The 24,218-nt window shown below is 45.4% G+C and overlaps 1 protein-coding gene across 1 annotated transcript; it reads right to left on the bottom strand.

The window, feature by feature from the left end:
- Nucleotides 1–636: 636 nt before the first annotated feature.
- On the bottom strand, nucleotides 637–23,069 carry LOC109475506. Its single transcript, XM_019776139.1, has 6 exons — nucleotides 21,638–23,069; nucleotides 15,362–15,483; nucleotides 13,263–13,357; nucleotides 2,203–2,357; nucleotides 1,374–1,518; nucleotides 637–1,225 (listed from the first exon to the last, which is right to left on the bottom strand). Exons 1-6 carry the CDS (start codon nucleotides 22,652–22,654, stop codon nucleotides 1,116–1,118), a joined length of 1,644 nt encoding a protein of 547 aa, XP_019631698.1. The 5' UTR covers nucleotides 22,655–23,069; the 3' UTR covers nucleotides 637–1,115.
- Nucleotides 23,070–24,218: the final 1,149 nt, after the last annotated feature.

Genomic DNA, 24,218 nt, shown 5'->3' with positions numbered 1-24,218 from the left:
CGAGTAGGGGCTAGACTCAACATCATAGCAAACAACCGATGGATTCCAGAGAACAAAAAGTACGGTCAAGGCCGAAAGTTTTTTTTCCAGCTGCACCGGTAGACGTTTGTCAGATTTTGCATTCACGTGATTGTGACGTAATTTAGCGTCCGCCATGCTGGTAGATTAAAGACGCGAGAGAACCGTCTTCCTGAAATTTGTAATGGACCGTTGAATTTTTCCCCTGTATATTCAAAAAGCAACAGATTATGCATAACTTCCGTCTTGGTTTGATTACCACCTACCACCAGTACCATCAGTCCGGTCGCCATCTTGGATTTACTCATCTCACCAACATTTGATTGTGACCACTTCTCACATACGTGTATACAAATTACGATTGTCGTTAATGGAAGCCTTTATGACGAAGTAAAAGTATCAAGAAACCTTTATTGGCTTGGGTAACACCTCATATGGTTTATTCCTCTGGTTTTATGAATGTACAGTATATTGTCAATATGTAGAGATACAACAGGTCGGATCACAAATGGTGATGATATCTGGGTACGAGAGCAAAGGGTGGTACCGGTAAGTCTTTAAAGCTGGGGACGAGATGGACACGTATTAATACAATTAGTCGTCATCCTGTGGTTTCCTTTTCTGCATAGAGTTATATTCTGGAGCAACAAGCAAAATTGTCAAAACCAAGGAGCTTTAAATTCAACTGATTTAACCTCCTTGTTAAAACTAAACGTTATTTCAATTAACGAGAAACAGCATGTAAATAAATGCCTTGCACATACTTTCTAGCTTATATACAGATAGAGTAAGTACGATTGTAACAACTTATATCACTATGTTTAGTGACGTTTTTCCCACATTAGTTTGAAGAACCATGGAAACATAGCACCATAGAACGTGCAATTACACAACGGTCTAAAACAAATTAAACCTTCTCTGACATGTAGGCAACAACGTTAACCTTTAAACCTATTTCAACAAAAACCCAACTTTTCCCAAGGGTGACATGTCTTATTGAGTTCTGTTCGTTTTTCTTTACGTACATGTAAATTCCTCCCAATGCAACCATACAGTGCTAGACGTCTCGCCGACATTTCCACATAGCGTTGAGTGTCTTATGGTATGGGCATGCCGCACTCGTACCACCTCCCGAAGAACTTGCCGGTTCCGTCGTACCCGATCGGCCCGTACTTCGGGTCTTCTCCTCGGTACCGCCGCCAAAAACCTGTGAATGGTACGGTCATCAGTTATATTACAAGGGGAAACTGTTACCACAAACTCGGAAATGTGCTAAAACAAATATGTCCGTTATACATTAGAAGTAGTAGTACTGTACGAGTAATTTATGACGTTATTTTTTAATGGAAGCTCACCTGTGGCTTGCTTACAGTAGGAGTAATACGGGTCTATGGCTGAGGCATCACGGGCAGAGCCCAGGAACTCGCAGTGATCCTGCCCCTGCCCTACCCTGTCCGCCACGTTACGGAACAGACCTGTCAGCGAGTCACTCAGGAAGATCTGGGAAGGAAAGACGCAGTGATCGTTGGTCTCTACAGGCTGGATTAGTTACTTCGAAAATGCTATGATTCCTTATATTAGTGGTAAATGATTAGAATTTCATACTAGTGAAATGTGTAAAGGTTAACATCACTATGTATATATTATGTTAATGTGTATATTATGTTAATGTGTATGCAACTTCAATAATTATAAATTGTTGAACTTAGTCACTGCCAAAGGATATGGCTTTCACACATAAAACGTTTGAGATTTGAGTTTAGAAAACTGTAATTGAAATAGATTGTCAATTACAACCTTATTTCCATATATTAAACCAATGAAAAAAGTGTAAAAGCAACAAGCATTTAAAAAAGCTCTACATATTTCATGGACGTGTGAGATCTCCGAATTCTTGTTGAAAGTGGAAATTTGGCAAACTGTAATCAATTGGATTCCACATCTAATTTGTTAAGGCAGACTAACATTCAAAGAGTAGTCCACACCTCCACAAACTTCATGGAGTAGGACCAGTTCAGCTGTTAATTCAAACCAGGTATAGCTAAACTTGGACGGCTGTTACAGGTTTCAGTAACAGTTTAAACACTCGTTTATCACAGGTGATTTAACACCACAGGCGGTACTTTTTATGTAACGGTTGAAAAACAACGTCATAATAGATACAATTTAGGGAATATTAAATACCTTATAACGCGTGGGCGTACAGAGGACGACACCGACGTATTTGCCGACGTCATACTTGGTACGTTTGACGTACTGGTCGCCATGGCAACTGTTACAGGTGTCGTCATACTGGAACTTGTAGGCCGTCCAATAGTTCTCATCCACGGGCGGCGGATCTGCAGATTGAATACGACAAATACGTTCATTTTTCTCAACACATTCCCGAGAAAGAGCTAACCATATGTCAAAGGTGTAGGTTAATAGAACCGTCAAACGAAACCCCCATGGTCTAGACAAGATACGCTTGTAAAAGTCAGCATATATCGGAGAAAACTCGTTTATTTGGCGCGGCGTTTACGAGTCCAGGAAAAACGATTCCCTGAAACGTGTCTGTCATTTAAAGGCCTTCGCAGTTCATGGGCAACCATCGTCCTCTCAAACTGTATAAAGTCTAACCTCTGCCCGAGTATTCAAAATATAGATATATGATCTTACATCGCAAACTGTAGGGTTAATAGGGGAGATTCCGCTGTAAATAATCACACGCACACGAACCACGTACAGTTGTCATTGACGTCAGTTCAGTTCAAAACAGCGCCAGACATTTGACCGTGCCTCTCAGTGGTTTTCGGTGTAAGTTTGCTGAGAGAATCTTGTATTTACTCCACATGTAACTCCACAGCTAACCACGCCAAACACGGGACCTGATGATGAACTCTCTGGCTAGCCTCTTAGGGGGCATACTGTCGTCGTGTGGCGGGTATACATGTGATACTGGTTCTCGGTAACGCACTGCAGAGTCAAGCGTCTCTGCAGTACACATCCTAGCCTGAGGGGGCGCTACATATACATGGCCACTCTTGAAAGTGCACGAGAGAACAAAACGAGCAAAACCAGTGTAATTAAACTTGACTTAAAGTAGTCCATGATTAAAAGGTGTGGTTTACGGACCAGTGAAGTGGGCAGACGTTTGATGCTAAAGACTGTGTCAGGAAGACTTTTTTTCATTTATCTTATCAACATCACGTGATGAAGGAATGACGAGTGATGTGAAGCTTAGACTAAAGCTGATATCACAATAGGGACTTGGTGCCAGTGTAGTTTAAGTGCAGAGGTCCTGGGTTCTTGGATTGGGTAATCCCACGGTGGAGATAGAGACTTTATTGTTATTCCAGACCTTGCTACTGTCAGACTCCGGGAGAGGCTAGCTTCGTCCGTTGGCCAGACCTCCTCGGCTTGGCTACATAAGTACATTATAGGCTTGCTCACTCTTCAGCAATGTAACAACATCCCCGCTAAACACGTCTTCTGTAGCATGATATCGATGGTGATATTCGTCGTAGGTAGCTGTAAGGTTTTAATGTCGCAGTGTTTTCAAGCAGGCTGCGACAGAACCAACCATTGTTGAGTACACTTGTAATTGCTCTTCCCATTCCACATTGCCTGGTACAGACCAGTGCTATTTCTCCTAGGCCTCGCCGATTGAGGTTAAATTGTCCGACTTCCATTATCATCACATACCCGTATCATGTTTTTATTTACAAATGTGTGTTCCATCTCCCTCATGTCATAATGAGTAGGTGGCACTTCAGCACTGATGCCTTTGTGATTTAAACATGGACTAGACCACAGGGACTAGACGTCCCCAGAAGTTGTCTGTGGATGATGGCCGAGTTCAGTTTGGATCTGGAGGCAGCCAGTCGGGGAAGCCGTGTGAGGAAAAGGTCGTGGGCGAAGTCTGATGCCCGCGAGGAATGTCGAACTGTGGTGCACTCCGCAAATACGTCTGACCGACTGAACCAGAAACCGCCCGGATCACGGCACCACGTCCGCCCGCCAGGGCAAATCAGTGGTGATCCAGGCAGCCTGGGTGCCAGACCCATAACACTCGAGCCGATACCTTCAACTGTATACCCTTCGGGGGGAGAAAAATATGTCCCTAACTCGACTAAGCCTAGCGCCTGCGCCTTACAGTAGGTGTTGCTCAGGGTCTAACCCAGGACTGTGTTTGTCCTGGAGCCGAAGAGCTGCCTTGTATAGGCCCTGGGAATATAGTCTGGCATCCAGGCTTGTCTTTGCACTTTTCTTCTGCAGTTAATGGTTGGATGAAAGTTATCTAAAGCGGTGCCTAAGAACAATAGGGGTGTATTGATGGAGGTAGCCGGGTTTCCACGGGTAGACAATCAATCGAAAAATAGAAAGAATGATGAGTAGGACAAAGAGAAAATTATTGTAACACCTTCTGACACATAAGAAAGTATCAGCGTTGTTACATCTTAACCATGCAGTCTGGTTCATAATGCGTACAAAAACCTTATCACACACAACTGCCGGAAAGAATGTGGTGCTTGCAGTTCCGAGCCCTTTCTCTCCGGGTAATGTAATAAGGAAAATGAAACCTTTTTGAGATAACCTGCAATTAGATCCACTCTTTTCTGTCCTTGACAAGAATAAATGATGTGTAAAATAGGGCAGATGGGAAAATGGGTGGTTTAGAGTTTGGGAAAGTTCGGTGACCTGGCTCTACACGGGTGGCAGAGGACACCCTACGTTAAGCCGTTTTGAGCTCTAGCAGACTTGCACATGATTTATCCTAAGAATTCTGGTGTTTATTTGTTAAACACGGCTGCACACTTGGCCCACATCTGTCACCGCCTCTACATTCCGTGTTTTGACAGATGTCATGCAAACGTAGACTTAGAAAAGTAGCGTTTCGGGGGGGATTTGTTTGTAAGTGATCACAAGGAGGTCAGCTCTCCCCGAGGCACGGTTAAATAACGGGGATCGGTGGAAGATGTCAGACATGTAATCCGCCCCGACGGTTGGAATGTGCAGATACAAAGCCGAGAGTTTGATAAATGGGCCGAGGAAAGTCCCGGGGAGTGGGCAGCCAAATTGAGACTCCGGTTGAATTTACAAAATTCCTCTAAGTACAAAATGTAGGATCTGAGCCAAAGTAAAATCTTCTACATTCACCTTTACCTGTGAAAAATAGCTGTGAGGACTACGGTTCATGCCCACACTTCCGCGATATACATGTACAAAAACACATGTGCCCTTTTAAAAACATATAACTATCACGGGCAAAGGGGGTGCGGAGTTGTTTCAGGGTCGGATGAAGAGGTTACGCTAACATTATCAGATGTTTCTCATCAATTACATATTGATATTGCAATTCTTTCCTTTGGTTCTATATATCACTATATATATCAAGATGAGGTATACTATACGTTTAACCCCTGACATCCCAAGATATGGTATCTGTGCATGTATATTAGAGATAACAACTGTACTAATTCATCTCCGTTATCACCAAATCACCAAAACCAGTTAAGCCCTCGCACCTGTTCGTTTAAGGAACAACAACAATTCCTACTGATAGGTCTTGGGGATATTATGTCTTCTTCCGCTACCATATAAAAACAGGAAATCGACACCGATCGTTCTGCTTGGCAACCGGGTTGGTGGAATCTTTGGCGAGGGTCTCTTAGGCCTCACAAACTGTAACTTGGTGACAAAAGTTCTGCATCATGGAATGTTGACTTCAACTGATGCTTCCGTCCGATGTTCCGTTTCTAGAGTCTCAGTAATGTATGGATCGGACGAAATAGACCGCTACGTTGTTGCCATCTAACTATGAAAAAGGGTTCAAGACAGATCACAGCTAGGTCTCTCGCGGGTAGCCTTCTTCGTGTGGATTCTCTGTCGCTGTCGAAAATGTTTAACAGTCAAAAACGGTATACGGACGCAAATGTTAGCAGTCAAACCGGTGAAGTTTTTTTGTGAAAAAAGGTGGATGACACAAAATAGGAAGCCGTTAAAGTCAGATAGTGGACCGTTCTGACCATGCTGTTTCTGTGCACTAAAAGTCATTTAAGAAGAAGTGTTCTGAACAGATCTAGATTTCAAACTGTATAGATATTGAAGCAACTCCTACTGTGTTTTACATCACCCAAAATTAATCGAGAATCTGTTTGCGTATCCATATTGACATTTCACATTTTTGACAGGTCTCCTGTGAAATACAGCCATGATCACATGAGCACCAACTATCGATGACAAACAAACGTAACTCTACCCTCGAGAAATGAACGACTCTGGAGAATATGCTCAGTGGGTATGGTGAGTGTTTGGAAAGTAATCAAGCATGTTTGAGCCAGTTCCAAGTTCACGTTAATAGTGAGGTGAGGCATTTGACATGAGTTGTCGCTGATGTGTAATGAAGCGACTCTTGTTTGAACAGGGAGGTCGTGCCCTGTCTGCTACAACCGTCCGCCATCTTACAATCTATTGGTCATGAGTGACGAAGGTCATCGGCCCGGGTAGAGGTCACTTCATTGTGTAATCCGTCATGAAAGTGCTAGATGTTGTAGAGGACCTTAGCCATGGGTAAATTAGGGAGAACAAATGGACTATCAGATATACATCTAATAAAATACTAGTATATTTTTGTAATGGTTCGTGGTATTCTTCTTCGGACCTGAAAATGACTGGCATCAGATCGATTTCGGCCATGGAAATTGAGTTAAGTAAATTCTCAACCAGTAACGCAGGTCTCCAAATCTAATACAAATGCCATTTCAAAATGAAATACGAGCGTGTTAGGATTGAGGAGTGCACCAATGACCGTTATGTCTGCTGATTTACCTAAATGAAAGGTTGTCTACAGCGTTTGCAGGTGATCGGCATGGAAGTCCTTTCCGACATGCTTTGCGTGCAACCTCGTACCTGGAACTGCCTTGGCTGAGTGACAACAACACGCGATCTGTCCACACATCTACACGCCGACTTTTTCCGCCAATTAAAGAAATCATAGCCCCTGGGTATGTAGGCATTGTTTTCGGTTCGTTTGTGTGTGAGTGTATTTGCTTGTGTGCGTTCATAGATATTTGCGCTACAGTGGCAAAAAGGCGGGGGAGATTTGATAACCGCAGATTGACAGGCGTCCACCCACACAGTTGCTGCATGTCATTGAGGTACTAGTATCCACTTGGGACTTGTCACAACAAGTTACGTTCGTGCACGTCCGGCCTCTCCAAGGTCGCCAGGATATGGCTGTGATTGCGCCGATAGAATCACAAAAACTCTAGATACTTCCCGGAGGTTTGAAATCTCCGACTTTTTTTCGAAGATGGGGTGCGATAGACCTCTATGTGAAATAGCCAACAACATTCCGTATGTGGTTGGATGAATCCCTAGCTTCAGTACAAAGGAAGTAAAGGGTCGAACCCTAGACCATCCCATTGTACTAGTTTCCGGTTCAGTCTTCACAGATGCTGGTAGGCTGTAACGTCTCAGAATCCTATTGCCTTAAGAAACGTGCCTGTCCCATGTGTCCTGACTCGCCCTCGCCTGTTCTTTCCAAGGGTCACGTTTTTCTGCAGTTCAATACCTATAATGGTAGCTTCAACATTCTTAACCTCTGAATTTGAGGATCAAGTTCTGTAGAAAGAATGTGTCCCTTCGCTTTCATGTTCACTTCAACTTTCGGTCAAAGAAGCACAAGACAGTGGTTATAAAACGCCTACGCAGACTTTAATAGTGTGCGACAGAGGTATATCCGGAGCAACCGTCACAAACCAATGATAAAGGTAGATCCTGCATTGGAGTCTGTATTTCGAGGACTCCATGTGACTACTAACCGTGGGTAAGTTTCGAGCAGTAAATAAACGCTAACAATTTCGACGTAAATGTGTTGAGAAGTAGTTTATACAGTAGGTGTCACCTGTTCAACATCTTTCCACTTTTTCCACCAAGCCCTTACACAGGGTGTCTTTCATGCTGATATTTAGCCTACAGGTACGGTGTGCAGCAGTCTTGAGACAAGCAATTATGGCCAATTTGTTCAAACGTCTGGGTATAAACACTGTAAGTTACAATGACCTGGCCTACCGTAGTACATGTAACTTCCCCTTGTGTTCTCGAAAGACCCGACTGCCATTTGCCTTACTACGAGTCATTCTCCGTGGCTACGGTTAAATAAAATCATCGAACTATTTCACAAAATACGACACTAAAATCAAGTCCTGTCGTGCAATAATGCAAAACTCACGGCAAAATGGTTCATTGAACTGATCCCTGTTTGGTTCATGTTCGCACGAGTACCCCACTCCATGTCAAGTCTATATACAAGTCAACACTGTTTCTTGGGAGAGCTGACAGGCGTTCAGACTCATAAGCTCCATCTCCTTGTCCCTTCCAATTATCCGCTGCAACATTTCAGACACTCTCCGACGAGAGAGAGAGAAATCTAGCTACAACTTAGGTCAGGGATGAACCGGAACTTAGAGAGATTACCGTATCTCCTATCAGACGGCGCTTCTTCACAGAGGGGGCAGAAGGGTTGTCTATGTGCGTGGAATCTTCAGCTGCACCTGACGTTACCAGGCGTCTTGACTGCAGGTTATTGTCCAAAAGCTACTTGCAAACGCAGGGTGAAGATCGAAATCTGAGAACGTTTTTCCACAAAATATGACACTAAAACCGACTCGTGAAATTATGCAAAAATCAAAGGTATCGTGCCCTGAAGGCCAAGTAGGGATAATTGTCTGATTCTAGGTTTGCTGATTTTCATTTTCATTGTGAATATTTGGGAGCCGAAATGTCGCGTCCCGTTTCAAGTACATTGCCAGGGAGGAGTTCCTGATACTAGTATGATAGAGCCTTACATTTTACAGTCAGTCTATTGGGATGTTTCATTATATCCTACGCTCTTACATGAGATGACTAACCGAGCCACCAAGTGTCATCATCACTGTCTCCCGTCCTATCAGAGAGACAAGATTGGCCTTCACCGTTATCTGAAGGTCTTAAACACGCCCACACCTCGGCTGTCTTCGCTTACACCACGCCGCCGTACGCCGAAATACCGACCTTTCCCGCTCGGCGCGACCTGCCAACGCTCTCCTTCCCCTTAACACCTTTAATGTCTCACTCCTGCTGAATGGCACATACCGACGCACAACTGCTCTAACCGCTTTCAGCTGTCTGGAAATGTTAGCCGTTCCCCTTGACAGATCGTGGAACATGACCTTGGCGGTTCAAGGTTACATGTTTAGCACTTGGCGAAATGATTCTCACGAGGCTTCTTGTCGCAATTGGAAACAGACAACCAGATATCACTCAACATGGGAAAATTGTTCTGACCTATAACGGCATGGCCAAGAACGCGAGAAGGCCAAGGCTTTACCAGGGCTTAGTCTTCTGTCAGGTCTGACTTACTGCAAATTGGCGCCACACCCCCTAATACACACCTTCCCTGCGCGACTATGACCATGACGTCATAACAGCAGGGGGGTGATATTTTCATGAATTCCACATTTGTCTACGCATATTGGGATATTACAATCGTAAATTATCAGCTTATCTGGTCATAATTTCAAAAGTGCAAACGCGTAAACGTCAGCACAATTATACAATGCATCACTTGTATTTGACTGTGACAGTGACTAATAGATGTTCAGTAAATATTTCCATCCCAGCCCCCCTAAATACGACCGTAGCCCACAGCTTTGAAATAACAAACAGAATTGACCCCGTCTGACTGAAGAACTCCAAAAACGCCGGTCTCAGCGTGTGGCGTAATGGATAGGCAGACATGCATTTAGTCAAGGATGGACATTTGTGTACAATTAAGCAGGGAGGTTGTACCGCAGGGGCTTTGTCATCGCCGTTCAAGTTTGATGGTTTCGGCGGAGTGAAACCAGCGACTCTCGGGAACTACGGGCAATTGGAACAGTCTGGTCAACAGGGAGGGGGTGTAAGGGTAGTCTAGGGCTACTCCTGCCCTCACATGTGTGTCTGCTGCCTTTATTTTTCGAAAGTAATGTAACAAAAGCACAAAATACACCTTCATCGTTGTCAATTTAGAATATTGAGTCATTGACAAGGACTTTTTTCTCTCCAGATATATAACACAATCCCGGCTGGATGAACAACAGGTAATACTAAGTTGCGATAGAAATCCACTAGGAAAGAGCAAGTATGTTGAGAAGTAGAGAAAGATGTATTAGTATCATACAGGAATAATTGTGAATATCTCGTCCATTACCGCGAAACCAGTCATTCTATGGCTATGATGTTGTGCACGTACACAGATCCTACTAACAGTATACTAAGTTTATATACTAATATACTAAAGAAGCATTATTTTCTATGCATATTATGCACACACCGATTCGCATCTTCATCAGTTTTCCCCATCTGTATCTTCAGCATCAGGTAAGCTAAAAGAGAGCCATAACCCCAGCTCCTTTCCATGACGCAGTTTTCATGGTGCAACACCGCTGTCAAATGCATTTTCTACGCACAGTTCCCACATCCCTGCCCTGTGGGATTCCGCCGCCATCTTTGACCCAGTCTCTCCCTGCAGGATCATCGCCATCTCGAGGACGCCCCACCGAGGACTACAAATCCTACCTGTTCACTACAGGACGGCACCACAGCTCATGATCACAACTGACCCTTAATCTGACCTAGACCACCAGGAGCGATACAAGCCCGCAGCAAAAACAAACCAGCCGGCCAAATAGGGATGTGCCCCGCAGACAACCCCGACTGTCGTGCCCACCATTAGCGTAACCTAGAATTCCCTTAACAAACATCCCGCTCAAAAGCTATTTCTCCGGCTTTGAAATGAGCTGCTCTCTAAATTCGGAGAGCTGGCTGAGTTGCGGCCGTAAAAGAAGAAGCGTATTTAGCTGTAAGTGATTTGTAAATTGTGAAGAGAGTCATTAAGGTTAAACAAGCATCGTTAAACCATGTTTACTCGCGATTGATGGATACTAGACTCTTCACTTTGGCAAGGGATACGGTGTTTTGGGGGGATCCATTGGAAGAAAATAATCATTCATCCGTTAACCCATCAGTCACGTTGCGATATAAGTCTACGCTTTGCTAGTACAGGAGCCATTTCTCCTGTAAATGGTATGGCAAGCACGAAGTAACAGAAGACGTTTTAATGACACGAGATTCATGTAAGTGGCTCATCGAGTAAGTAACTCTCCCCATCGCAGACTGGCTTATAGCGTGTAGCTCAAAACTCCCACACCACATCTCTCCATCCTGACAAAATGTATTCAAAGACTGCCAAGCTTACACACGCCAGGCAATACTAACGGGAATGATTTAAAGAGCCGACTTCCTCCGTCGAGAACCAGCACAGACAGTTAATGGGGTAGTATTTTCAGGTGTAATTCCCCTGAACCCCCTTATCAATGGTTGTTCTCCAACTCGTCAGTTGTGTTGAAATCCGACGTGCATGTACTTCGTCGGAGTACTTGAACTTACCAAAGACCCGTCAAGCCGTGAACTACAAAGACTTGGCACAAAACGCGTATAAAAGGACGGATCGTCAAAAGATCTTGCTAATTTAGGGACATATAGGTAAATCGCCGACAGGGTTGACGGGTTTTGGGTTACAGGGAACATGCCAACAGTTGGACCCTCCTTGGTGCCACTGTCGTCTTAGTCTCCTCACAGGTTAAGTGTCGTCTGCTGAATCGCGAGCCTTTAATGAAAGGCTTTCACGGACCACTGGATGTAGCAAATCGAAGTCTCGCAGCTGCAAAGTACCGCTGCAGAGGTGCCCGCCAATCCAGCTCCACGGAGAAAACAAGCACTGCACAATCTTCATAGCGCTAGTTCCCGCCCAGTAGCCACAGTTTATCACGCGCCATTGTAATAAACACACATTCTGCACAAAGCATCAAATATCTAATGAATTCTTATATTATACTATCCCTTTTCAAATACACGATTGTAAAGACCATGTCAACATCGTTTAGAGGATGGCAACGGTGATAGAACAAACAAGAATCTCCGGGCCGGCTCGACGTTTGAATTGGATTTTAGGCCCCGATTTCTCCAAGCTGCCCCAGAACTTAAGTCATCAGAAGGACGTATCTGAGAATAGGTGTTCATTTTGTTTGGAGAGCTGAATCTAAACTTCTTTTACGGATGAAGAAGACGCCTAGGGTATGACCTGGGGTCGTGAACATCCGCACCATCGGCATTTAATTCGTACCGCTGAAACTCCTTCTCCTTTTCTAACCACTTCCTTTGCTGGTTTCAACATCCCTGCTATCCATCAGCGGTTTCACAGTTTGAGGAATCCTGACGTTTGTGTCCCAGTATTTTGTCCCCTTACCCTCATCATCCCCCAGGGTATAACAATACCGCTCCTCTTTCGCACTTCAGCAATTTGTTTTGTTATTTCACGACTCTAGTTGGCGGTTGTGCCCGGAAATTCTATAACGATGTTTGACAAGTTCGTGCCTGATGTGTTCTGAACAGATCTCAAACCTCGGGTATCTCACGCGCTCGGACAACCTCAACGGAAACATCCTCGTCTGGAGGGGATCCTGAGTGTTCCCGCGGGAGGGCAACGTGCGCGTCAGTCAGCGCGCAACACTTACGTGTGGACATCAGTCGGACTGCTATGGTTAAAAATCAAATAAACAAATGTCAACGAAAGTTAGGTCAATATTTTGGTTGGGGAAAAAACGCTTTATCCAAACAGATGCTAGGCTAACTTGGTTCCCTGTAGCCAACGCCTGACACTATTTTGTATACGTGGCTATCTTGTCTGGGGACACAATGTCATTGTGAAGAACAGTCTCTTCTTGTCATTCTGGAGAACAGTCTCTTCTTGCATACACAACTGCATGTGTGGGGAAGTACGGTGTGCTTCTTCCTTTTTCCTCAATCTATATCTGCCAGAGACATCGGCCAGTTTTTATATGTCTTTCAAAAACGTCTAGTCCACATGTACCTGTAGAGCACTGTCTGTAATTGACCCAACTTTCCCAACAATCCCGACCAGACATTTGTTTCCAGCCTAACAACACGTTATCAATGCATGCATATGTCAGGGTAGAGATTGCGATCTGGCAGAATCGGCTGGTTACAGAGAGTCTCTGTCGACTGAGATCCAATCGTGATCTCTACCGGTAGAATAGTAGTATTCTTTTTTAAATTAGTACCGTCGATTCTGCCACATTGCAATCTGTACCCTGACTCGTACAACTGTAAATATATGTATATGGCACTGAACATCCGTGAGAATAACTATTCGTTCGTACCTTGTATTAGCAGTTTGAAGACGATCTGAGTCAGGTTAGCGATCAGCTTTTCTTGGGTCTGAATCTTGGATTCCATTTCTGCTATACTTTTTTCTCTGCAGAAAAAAATGGATAGTCAAATTATTGAAATTATAGAATCGTAAATCATCGTGCAACATATCATGGATTTCAAATCTACCTTCATTCGTATTTGTCATTGAATTTACTACATACATCATTCAATCCGATCACCCTAATGCAAATGAAGCCAATCCCCCGTTGGTAGAATCACTAACTTCTCTCATTGGTTGAACTGTCAATTATGTTGGACGGTCAGGATTGGTCAATTAGTGCTGGACGGAACTGAAATTCTGTTCTCTATAAAATGGATGACGTCACCGCCAGCTGCGGGGGGGATCTGAACATGAACCTCCAATCGGGTAGAGTCGTTTCCTGACGTCAACCCAATAGAAGTTCGCGATGGTGGATACATGACGGCATGATGTTCTGTCCTGTCGTCTCCAGATCTGGTCGCAATCCAAACCACCCGCCTGGTGGATTACCACCACCTGGTCCGATCCTGTTACTACTAATCCGCCACATCCAGTAAGCGAATCTAGAAACCAGGTCATCCGATCTCGAGCTTTGTTCTAACATGTGCGCCCACCTACAACACACACCGTCTGAGAAGTGGGGCAACCATGAAGGTCACAGAGACCGTGTGAAGTTCGCGGGAACAGATGAAAAACTCTCCGGATCAGAAGAGTTCCAGACGACTACTTTTAGGAGGAGTGGGGTTGGCAATAATTGGTAAATTAACCCTGCCGTATGCGGTAATTCTGACCCCTCAACACTGCGGCAGAAATTGGCCGGTGTGTTTTCAGGCTCAGCCGCTGAGTGTCGTGTGGGTCAGGGTTAACATGGAGGGTGGCCGGAAGGTCGTCGGGCAGCTATCTGAGCTGATACCGGTTTTAAACTGTTACCATATGAAGTGTAACAGCGCGACAAGTACGCTTCACCACATTTCTGGGATCGCACCCATCACATCGACACCCGTACAGTTTCATTTATGGATGTGTTACTTTATCTCAATTTTGCACCACACCAATAGGCATGCAGGTCTATAACAACAGGTAATACCGATAAACGAGGTGTCCTTGGGTTTTCCCATTAGCGCCCCAGACCCGGCGGCGGGTACAGACGGATCCCCACTAGCAGCGCGGCGGGTCAGGGTAGTTCAAGGTGCCGCTTTTCTACCGAAGAATGACGGGACGGGTAATCCTGTTAGCTGTAATTTACCCAGTGAATGTTCCGCCTGCGGTTCCTCCTGCCGCACAGGAAACTATCTATCTCCGGCCGGGTCTCCCGGATGGTTACGAGTGGTAATAAACGTCGACTAGAATAGATGTATTATACTGCAGGCACAAACTCGTAAAACTAGACCGGCAGTGCGCTCTCCATACCTATTCTGAGCTGCCAGTCGGAGGGATTACTGCTGGAATCACTCTTGACAACCAGTTTGTCGTGGACGCCTAGCTTTAATAAACCATTGTACATTATTGCTTTAAACGGTTTTTTTTTTACATCTTTCGGTCCCTTAAGAAAATCAAAGTTAGGACAGGACCAACCCTTTCCAATGCGGATGTGGAAAATGGTATGTGGATTTTGCCAATGTCTGTAGCAAGTGTATTACATTTTATTTAACCTTTGACATCTTAACACATAAAATAAACTACAAAAGGCTCTATTCATAAGCTCGTGGGTCTTATAAAGATTATTCCAACTTTCATCTCCATCGGTATTAATGGTAGAATCACAATTGACATGAACTTATCACAAATATACAACTAATAATACATTGCAAGAGTAAGTTACAGTGAGGAATGTTAGACTTCCGTCACACATTCAGGACCTTCTTACGACGTTGCTCCCGACCAGGCCCCATGCCAAGGAGGTTGGCGCTAGGAGTAGCCTGGAATCGTTTTTGCCTCTCTGATCCAACCTGAAAACAACCTGACGAACTCCCAATCACAGATTGCTCACCCCTAACTCCCAACCATTGTCTGGAGAAGGTCGGGAGGACATAGTTGGCTTCGTGTGACGGGATGACAGTGACCCACCTGCTGCCCTGGACCACCTCCCTCCCCACGTTGATCTTCCGGATCTCGGTGGTGAGATTCTCCAGTTTGGACTGCTGTAGGCTCAGCCTCCGGCTCAAGTTGATCTGGTTTCTCGCCAAATGCTGCAGAAATGAACAATATAATCCAGGATCCTCAATACAACAAGGGTTACGACATGTTGATGTAATTCATGGATATTCGAACGAGCGAAAACTTAACACCAGATCTACATGTAGAATGAGAAAAAATTCTGAGCTCCAAATGTGCAGCCTAGCCAAAATACCTATTGCATGTATGCAGTTATGACCTTCCTACAGAAAGCCGTATCAAAGCATTTTAATGTATCATTTAATATTTCTACAATGCGTGACCATATTGAAACTGCCGTATCTGCATGAACAGCAACAAATGGCCCTGCAATACTATTGGCTAGTTATGGCTAAGTACAAAACTACACTCCCATATGCCAAAACATTTATCAACACATATATCGTTTACATAACTCTGCAAAGTCAAATGGGTCAGTTATATAGAATTGCCAGTTCTGTTGCAATCGTTCCAGATTGAAGTAAGATATGTCTGTCTTGCTTCCCTTCCTTCAGATATCCTAGAACATCTGTGTTAAAGAGGTGCAAAGATAATGTTTTCTTAAGAAGGTTATCAGGCGCCCACATGTCGGAAACGGAGACTGTGTGGTGGGATATCACATCTGCCGAGACGTCCATCTTCCACTCATGTCATCTTCTATCACGTTCTGGTGCAAGAGGTCATAACCTTGCTTTCAACAACAGTTAACTATGTCATGTAGGCAAAACAAAGTGTATGTGAATTCTTTGGCAATGTTTGATGTCTGGGAACAAGCCATTGCCTTCAGTGATGGTTCGTACCCCCAGCAGGCTTGTACATAGCTTGTCGACGTTACGTACTCGCTGGGCTGGCTACTTTGAACTTTTAAGTCGAACTAATGTTTCCAAAAAGGTTAAGTTGGTCACTCTTAGATATGGAGAAGACCGTAACACTAACTTGCTCTTATTGTGCTCTTATAGAACCACATACTGTACCCTTCTTCACGACTGTGCGTTCAACTGACATCATTCTCGTTACTATTTACAGTGTATGGTGCTTGTGTGTGTCCCGTATCCAGTAGACTGATCCTATAGCACCGTCCATCTCCGTCAAAACGTTGAGATGCAAAAGAAACATAGAAATGCAAATATCTGACGGGCATAAATGTTGCCCCTTTCTCATTGGTCGGACCGCTAATTGCCACGCTATCATTGGTCGGACCTCCAATTGTCGTGTTATCATTGGCTGAACTGGTAATTTTGTTGGACAAACATGGACTATCTATAGGCTTATCGGTATCGATGCTGATGCAATGGAGGATCTCTGTATTTCCACGCTATTGACAAGTCACGTCTCAACCATACGTTTGAGCCCGTGCCATTCAAGCAGCGTTTAGTGCGAGCAGCAGAGACGAACTAGACTAGGGGGTTCTGTGATCCTTTTCAAGGTGAGCTAAGTCCCCGGAGCTGTACCAAAAGTGTCAGTGTTTGGCCGTACCACCCCCTAAGCTGTCAGCATGTACCGATAGATGAGATTGATGAGTTTGCATATCTGATTTCAGACCTTGACCCAGACACATGGTAACATTGATAAACACTGTCTCATCAACAACGGCTGGATCAGCGGGAAGGCCAGGAAGTCAGCCGGGCTTTGACATTCAGCGAAATGAAACATGCTTACTTTGTGATCTTAACGTTATTGTTGCAATATGTACATCATTTTACTTAATGTTCCAAAACTAAAACGAAGGTGGCCCGCCGACATGTCTATCAAGTCATAGCCAGTATATACCAGCTATATTTCCTCCTATTAGAGGAACTTTGCAGTGGTCCATCGTTACAGGTGTGCAGGTGGCTTGGACTGTCATATGCCGTGCACTATGATATGTCTACGTCATACCAGCCATACAGCTAGCGGATCGACATTTTCTCATGATCAGTCGACCTGACACAGCTCAGATTGGATCATCTCTTGCCTGACTCCCGTCCATTGGCTTGTTTAGCACCCCGGTGGGGAGGGGTCGGTAGGTTGATAACGGTTGATCAACTACAGGTGTATACATGCGTGCATGGCGGCGAATCCACGCCCAGACACCACGGAGCGTCACTCAGTGGAACCCAAGCATGACAAATTCATGGATTAAACAAACGTGAGATAAGCGGTTGAGATTGAGTTGTGTTCGGGGCAACATTGTACCACATCCGAGCCTCTCAACCACTGAAGGCGTAATTCGTGACTCGTCTAGAGATGTCGTACGATTTTGATGTCGTACAATTATCCAGCAGGTTATGACAGAATCAACCACCGACAAAGTTCTAAGACAGCCTGATAGTGATAAGACAGGTGAAATTTGTACGCACATGCACGATTCAATCAGTTTGCGTTCGCACGACAAGACATAAGTGACCGGTCCCTTTAATGCTTTCAGTGAAATCCCGTGATCGACACCGGGATGACGGGTCTTGCGGAGACCACAGCGGGCGTGAAATGCTTCTTCCCCGGGTGTTGATGCTCTGCAGATGGTTATCTCAATTGGGCCGGAGCGAGTCTTATTCAATTCTAATCACCTCGATTCATATCAGTGTATCATTAGACAAACATGACATCGTCGTTTGACACAGAGCACGCCGAGATCTTGTTACTATACCCTATTTATAGCCATTGACCACAGTTTGGATTCGAGTCTGTAATGATTTCGCTGCATGTGGTACTCATCGTTGTCGACCTTGGATCTCGGCAGCCTTGGAGGCGGGGATACCGAGGTTGTCCTTAAATGATTCATATATTGCGTTTCACAGGACAATGACACCGGTGTGTGCGTGGATGGTGAACAAGACAGATAGTAGATCTGGCTACAAGTTATTATATTACTTCCGTTGGCTACGGTTGTGTTGGGCATTCTCTCAATCGATCGTTTACTCCAAACTGCAAGAATTTAATTTGGTTGATTTCCGACAATTTATTTGACAAAGAAAGGACTGAAGACCTAGAAACGACAAAATGAAACCCTTTGAGGGAAACCTGAACAGCACGATGCAGCACATTAAATTGCATAGTCCCCGCACACTCCCGCACATCCGGAACAGTACAAAATCACGTGACAAAATGGAGTTTTTCATGTATGGCCCTGCTGCGTTTATTCTTTCTGATCGAGGGACCAGAAAGGAATCTAAAGTTCAAAAGGCTCAGCAGATGTCGGTTCCGGCTGAGTTACTGGTATATCTAGGTCAAGGATCGGGGGTTAGGATCAGTCAGGATACAGAAGGAACTTCTAAAGACCAAGACCTTAACCCAGATATTCCTGACTTGTACAAAGTCCTAAATGACCCAAATTTACCATGTGTCGTCAGCAGATACTCGAAAGTAACTCGATGTGAATTTCTGGAACAAAATGGCGGACCAATCCAACATGGTGCCAAGGTTATATTTGTGTCGCAAATGACAGCTACCAGTATAGCATGTGATTTGGTGTGGTGTGGTGTGGTGTGTCCGTACCCCGTGCGGTGGGCAGCTTGGCTCTTGGTGAAATGTTAACCTTACAGAGGGCAGGGATGTGATGTCCTACAGGGTGAGAGATCGGAGATAAGATTTCTCTCCTCTCAGGGTCAAGGAGCCTGCCGTTGGTCTTCAAGTCGTAACATAACCGGTCAGTGTACATCGGTGGGGTCAAGTGGCATCACTCTGTGTGCCAGAGATGATTCTGGGCGTTGGGTAAGTGTACAAGTAGAAAAGAAGACACCGTCCGTTGAAGTTAAATATTAAACTGATCCTATTAGTCAGCCGAAAAGTCAAGCCAGTCGCAAGGAGCCCGTGCTTACTTTTTTCTCCATGCTCTAACTCTCAGAGTCGTATATTTTAAATAGGGCAATTGTCCAAGTGTGTAAATGTATCTGAAAGTTACAATCTGCAAAGTGTGATCAGGATAATCTCGTTCTTGCCAACTTCAACGGAGAAATGACCTTTATTCGCAGTCACTGCTGCGGGGTAACCACCGAGCCCCACCGAGACCCCGCGTGGCTCGTACCCCCGACATGCATTCTGTACGACTGGCACCGACCCAACTTGTCTGGCAGTGACTTTTTGCGCAAGCTGAGTTGAAGCAGGACTTGTCACCGTAACGACCAAACGTTTCACTGTCCACTCAGTCGGAAAGAAATTTGCAGGCGCTGAAAGGACGCCGCAGACTAATAACGATTTAAGTGCCAACATCGTCTGGTCACTCACGGTCACGTTCTCGTCTGAATTCCTACGCTAGGGATTTTCTCGGCACAGGGGCTCACTCAATGGTCGATTATCAGTAGTCCCGTTGTTTGCTATCCCCATGAGAAGTAGACGATGCTGGAGAACTATTTCATTGGGAAACAATCCTTTTATCTCCGGTAGTTTTACAGGACACAGTTTTTGCCACGCTACTATTCTTCTGTTTTTGTATGACGTCCGTGACTGAGAGTGAGACGCAGAGATACGAGCACAGATTCTGTAGCGGTTGCTCTGGAAGGCTTTGTAAGGAGATGTATGTCGGGAAACAAACAAAATAGACAGACTTCAATGTAATTAATGTTCATTCCGGAATCCTAATATCAGTATATTTACGAAACGGCCAACGTCGTTGTTATATCGAAATATGAGTTCAAGTTGGCCTATTAAAAGCAGTAATTATCTTCCTTTGATCTCGTGCCTTGTCTAAAATCTATGAGACATAACTGCTGTTTGTTTCCTCATGTCTGATATGTAGTTTCAGCATGAGAATGAAAAGTTACTTGATTAAATCAAGGACATTATACACAGACTCTGATTAAATTGAGGGCACAAATTATGTGTGTCGATACAGACGTCAATATGTACCGTTATCGTACGTGACATATGTCATGTTTTCACGGACATGTCCTGTGCTTACCGGTAAAACATGCACTTCACTTCACTACGTATCCGACTTTTAACTGAGTTTACGTCATTCGTATGACAGCCATGCCCGTGACTAAAGGAAAAGCGTGCGGGAACCAACTGTTGCTTAAACGCTTTCCATGGCATCGGGGTGCTCCAACCCGTGATTCCGAAACAAGGACTCATGCTGCAAATACAGACGCTGTTTCAAACGTTCACTTCGACTTCCCCTCCCCTTATGTTAGGGTCAACCATTGAGTGATCTCAACGCAATCTTCAAATGTTGTAATACAACAACCCTATCTACACATACTTCACAGGTCAGGGGGAATGTTAGGAGTGCCACGTGTTTTTCCACACAGGGGTTGATGAGGTTGAACTCCGTCTGAGTGGTTGAGCAGCCGTTAAGTTAAGTAAAAACACCGGGATGTGTACACATTGGCCTTGACGTTGATTTTCAACAGACTCGTGTTGTTTGAGTGCTTCAAGGCATTTACAGGTCTATACAGTCAACAACACATTGTATGGAGAGAAAATACAACATCAGCAATGTACATGTACGAAAATGGACGCTACTTAAAGTTCCCAAACGCTCTTGACGGTTGTTTCCAGTGTCTGTGTTCCGGACAGACTGTTACATGGCAGGCTGGTATGTTGCTTGACCATTTGGAAAATAAATAGAAATGCAGACAGTCTGCTCGAGACGTTTAATCTCCACAAGGCGCAGATGTACAGACTCCCATGTGTGACACTATGCTCATTAGCACCGATTCACCAGGGATGTCTGGAGTTTGCTTGAGTAGCTTTGTTCTCCGGGGTATTGTACACAACTCACTGTGTCTATGGGTTTCGGTCAAACTGGACTTCATGTTTCCATGTCCTTCAGAGATATGCGTGCACAACAAGCACCCAAGATATCTGTCCGAAACAGTTTTGTTTGGTCATAAACAGGTATTCGTTTACGAAGGGGTTGTGGAATTTCTCCCAATATTTATCTGTTTCTCCACTGTTACAGGACATTACTCCTAGGATCCTGTCTGCCTCGTACACCTTTCCAGAAGTGCTACGAGGTCACGCGAGACGAGCAGTTCTTACCTTACCACGCCCACGCAGCACGTAGTACAGAAAAAGGATCCAGTTTGGAAGCATCCCCTTGTAGAGGACGTGTAAGAGGCTTCGGGTTGTCGTAATAAAGGCTGTGAAATATCTCTGTAAACCTTTCTCTATTATCACTATTAAAAAACCGTCAAAACTTTAAAAGCGTGAGCTTCTTCGAATTCGTCAAATTGCCCAGTCTTATGTTGCGATGACTTTTACTAAACTCACCTGCATGTCTTCATGTCTGAGCGGAGTGGAAGTCCCGCCCTCGGGTTGCCGCTCCGGTGTCCTTTCTGAGCCTAGCGCGTTCACCTGCTCGAAGAGCTGTAGAATTGTCCCACTCTGGTTATAGACTAAGTTTCGAACTTCCATTTGGAATTTGGTGTTTTTCTCTCGCTCTTGCCTCATACTGAGTTTTAGTTGCTGAATGAGCGTCTCGTGTGCCGTTAGTACTTTGTCGACTTCTTCTCTGTCCCGTACAAGACTCCTTATCAGGTTGTCTTGGTTACTATTTAAGCCTTCTATGACGGCCAGTCTGTCCTTCAGTTGTCTTATTTCTATCTCCAGACTACGGTCCGGTGGAGCCGGCTGCGGCACGCTCGGCTTCTCCTCGCGGTGCAGCCTCTTCATGAACTCCGCGGACTTGTTCAGGACGTTCCTCTCCGTCTCCAGGAGTCGCGTGGTCAGTTCGCTACGGAGCTGAGCGATCTGGGTCTGCATGATTTCCCACCGGCGGGACATGGCCTGTATGTCCTGCTGCCTGATGCCGGTGTCCGCGGCGTTACAGGTCTGTTTCGCTAGGGTTTCTGGCACGATGAAGGTGTAGGCACACTGACCGGACCCTGGTGCCAGGACCTGTGCTAAGGTCTCTGCCGCCAGGCTGGGGGAAGGCGAGGCGTGGGCAGTCTGCCCCTCCCCCGTGACCGGAACATTAGTTCTGACATTGATAGTTTCAACCTCGGGCAGGACAGCGCCAAGTCCCTCAGCAGCCCAAGACGCTGTTGACCTTTCGCCTACTGCTTTCTTCAGCCTTTGTGTCTCCTCAATGGCCTTCCTCTTCTCACTGTCGGTAAAGGCAGACCCCTCCCCCGCCTGTGCCCCCTCCGTAGCCCCTTGGAATTCCCGGCCTGCGAGAGACGCGGCTTTCCCGGCCGCGGGTTCTCCATCGGCGAAGGTCAGCGTTCCGAACAGGCACAAGACCGCTAAGCTAGGAAGCACTTCCCTCCTGATCGCGGTACAGAGCATGCTTGCTTACTGGAGCCTCGCTTCTGGCTCTCAGCTAGCGCCCGAACTGTGTAACCCAAGATAGCGCAGCATCACAAAAACGCTACCGCGGGGGGAAGTCCGTCTGGGCCCGACAAGTCCGCTTTCCTGCCTGCTCTTGGCTGAACTGCCGGGAGCTGTATCGCCCCGGGAAGCGCCTTGTCAGTGGTCAACTGTGATAGATGTGCCGGTCCTTTCGAGTCAGGATGGCCGCATGCCGGACCCCACATGTGTGTTTATCTTCACCACCTCGGCAGCGAGGCTCTCGTGGGAGACTTCGGAGTGTCGGACTGCACTGTCGGGGGATTACCAGCGCCTCTGACGCAAAGGCCTTGTCAGGCATGGGCTCCTTTGGGGTACCTCAGAGCACCGGATCGCATCTAAAGAGATGTGGAAAATCGAATGGAAGGGGGCTATGAGATAGATAGATAGATGGCAGTAAATTACTTTGGGCCAATTTATTTACGACACTACATACTATCTTAAGACCTGGTGTTTTATACGAATGTGATGCGGCGAACGATATCTGTGTACCCTCATTCCCCGCTCATGTTTACACTGACAAGTGCCCCACTTGCTTCTGCTGCCCACATTGTAGGCAACGTATAAGACGTTGTGTGTCGAGAGCCGCCTTCTCACAATGCTGGTGTTTGTTCTCAGTTACCCTACCCGTCAGGACTTGTCACGAGAACGCCAACAAATGGCCGGGGACAGGCAAAAGCGCACATTCCCGCGGCCCGGGCAACCAGAAATCTCCATTTCCAGATGGGCCAGTCTCACAACTTCGCGTGGTGATGTCAGACGAACTTTCGCAAACCTCACACACACCTACAGACAAACTCTGAGGCTCCATACATTTGTCCACAGGACAATCGACTACTTGTGATGTCTGTCTACAGAATTTACCGCCTACAGCCCTGTTTTCTAAAGGAACCATGCTGACGAGAACTTGGCAGCAGTCCTGTTGTGACGTGACTGAAGAACAATGCATGATGGGAACGTGGGAACAAAAGAAAAGGTCCACCCCATGTCCATCTATATCAATTGTTACACTAAAAATATGTATAGGTCGTATAGTAATATGAGGCATGCAGAAAATACAGATCGGTGATGGGCAAATGAAGTGGTAGCATTTGTCTCGCACATGTCTCGTATGGCTAGCCGGCTCGAACAAGATGGATATAATGCGTGCTAGATCATTTATGAAATTACCAAAGTTAAGTTATACCCCCCAAGAAGAAACCTTAATTAATTCGGTTTGTACTTTTTGTGTTCCTCTTGTTGGTGAGACTCTTCGACTTCAGACAGAATGACATATGCATGGCGTTTTGAACAACGACATTTAAACAAGCCTAGACTAGCTAGAGCATGATGGGAAATCCTGGCGAGAAGCCATCATGTCCTCTGTTGGGAACTGCTATTTCTTCGGGTATATGACTTTCCTTTTGACGTTGTTTATTATATGGGTATGGCCCTCATAGGAAGGGAGGGGAATACTTCTTACGCTACAAATACCACTTTGGAGTGTTGCCACAAAAGGTGACGC

This window comes from Branchiostoma belcheri, unplaced genomic scaffold (genome assembly GCF_001625305.1).
Source record: "Branchiostoma belcheri isolate BF01 breed outbred unplaced genomic scaffold, Haploidv18h27 scaffold34, whole genome shotgun sequence".
Classification (NCBI taxonomy): Eukaryota; Metazoa; Chordata; class Leptocardii; order Amphioxiformes; family Branchiostomatidae; genus Branchiostoma; species Branchiostoma belcheri.
This window is presented reverse-complemented; position numbering and strand designations above follow the sequence as displayed.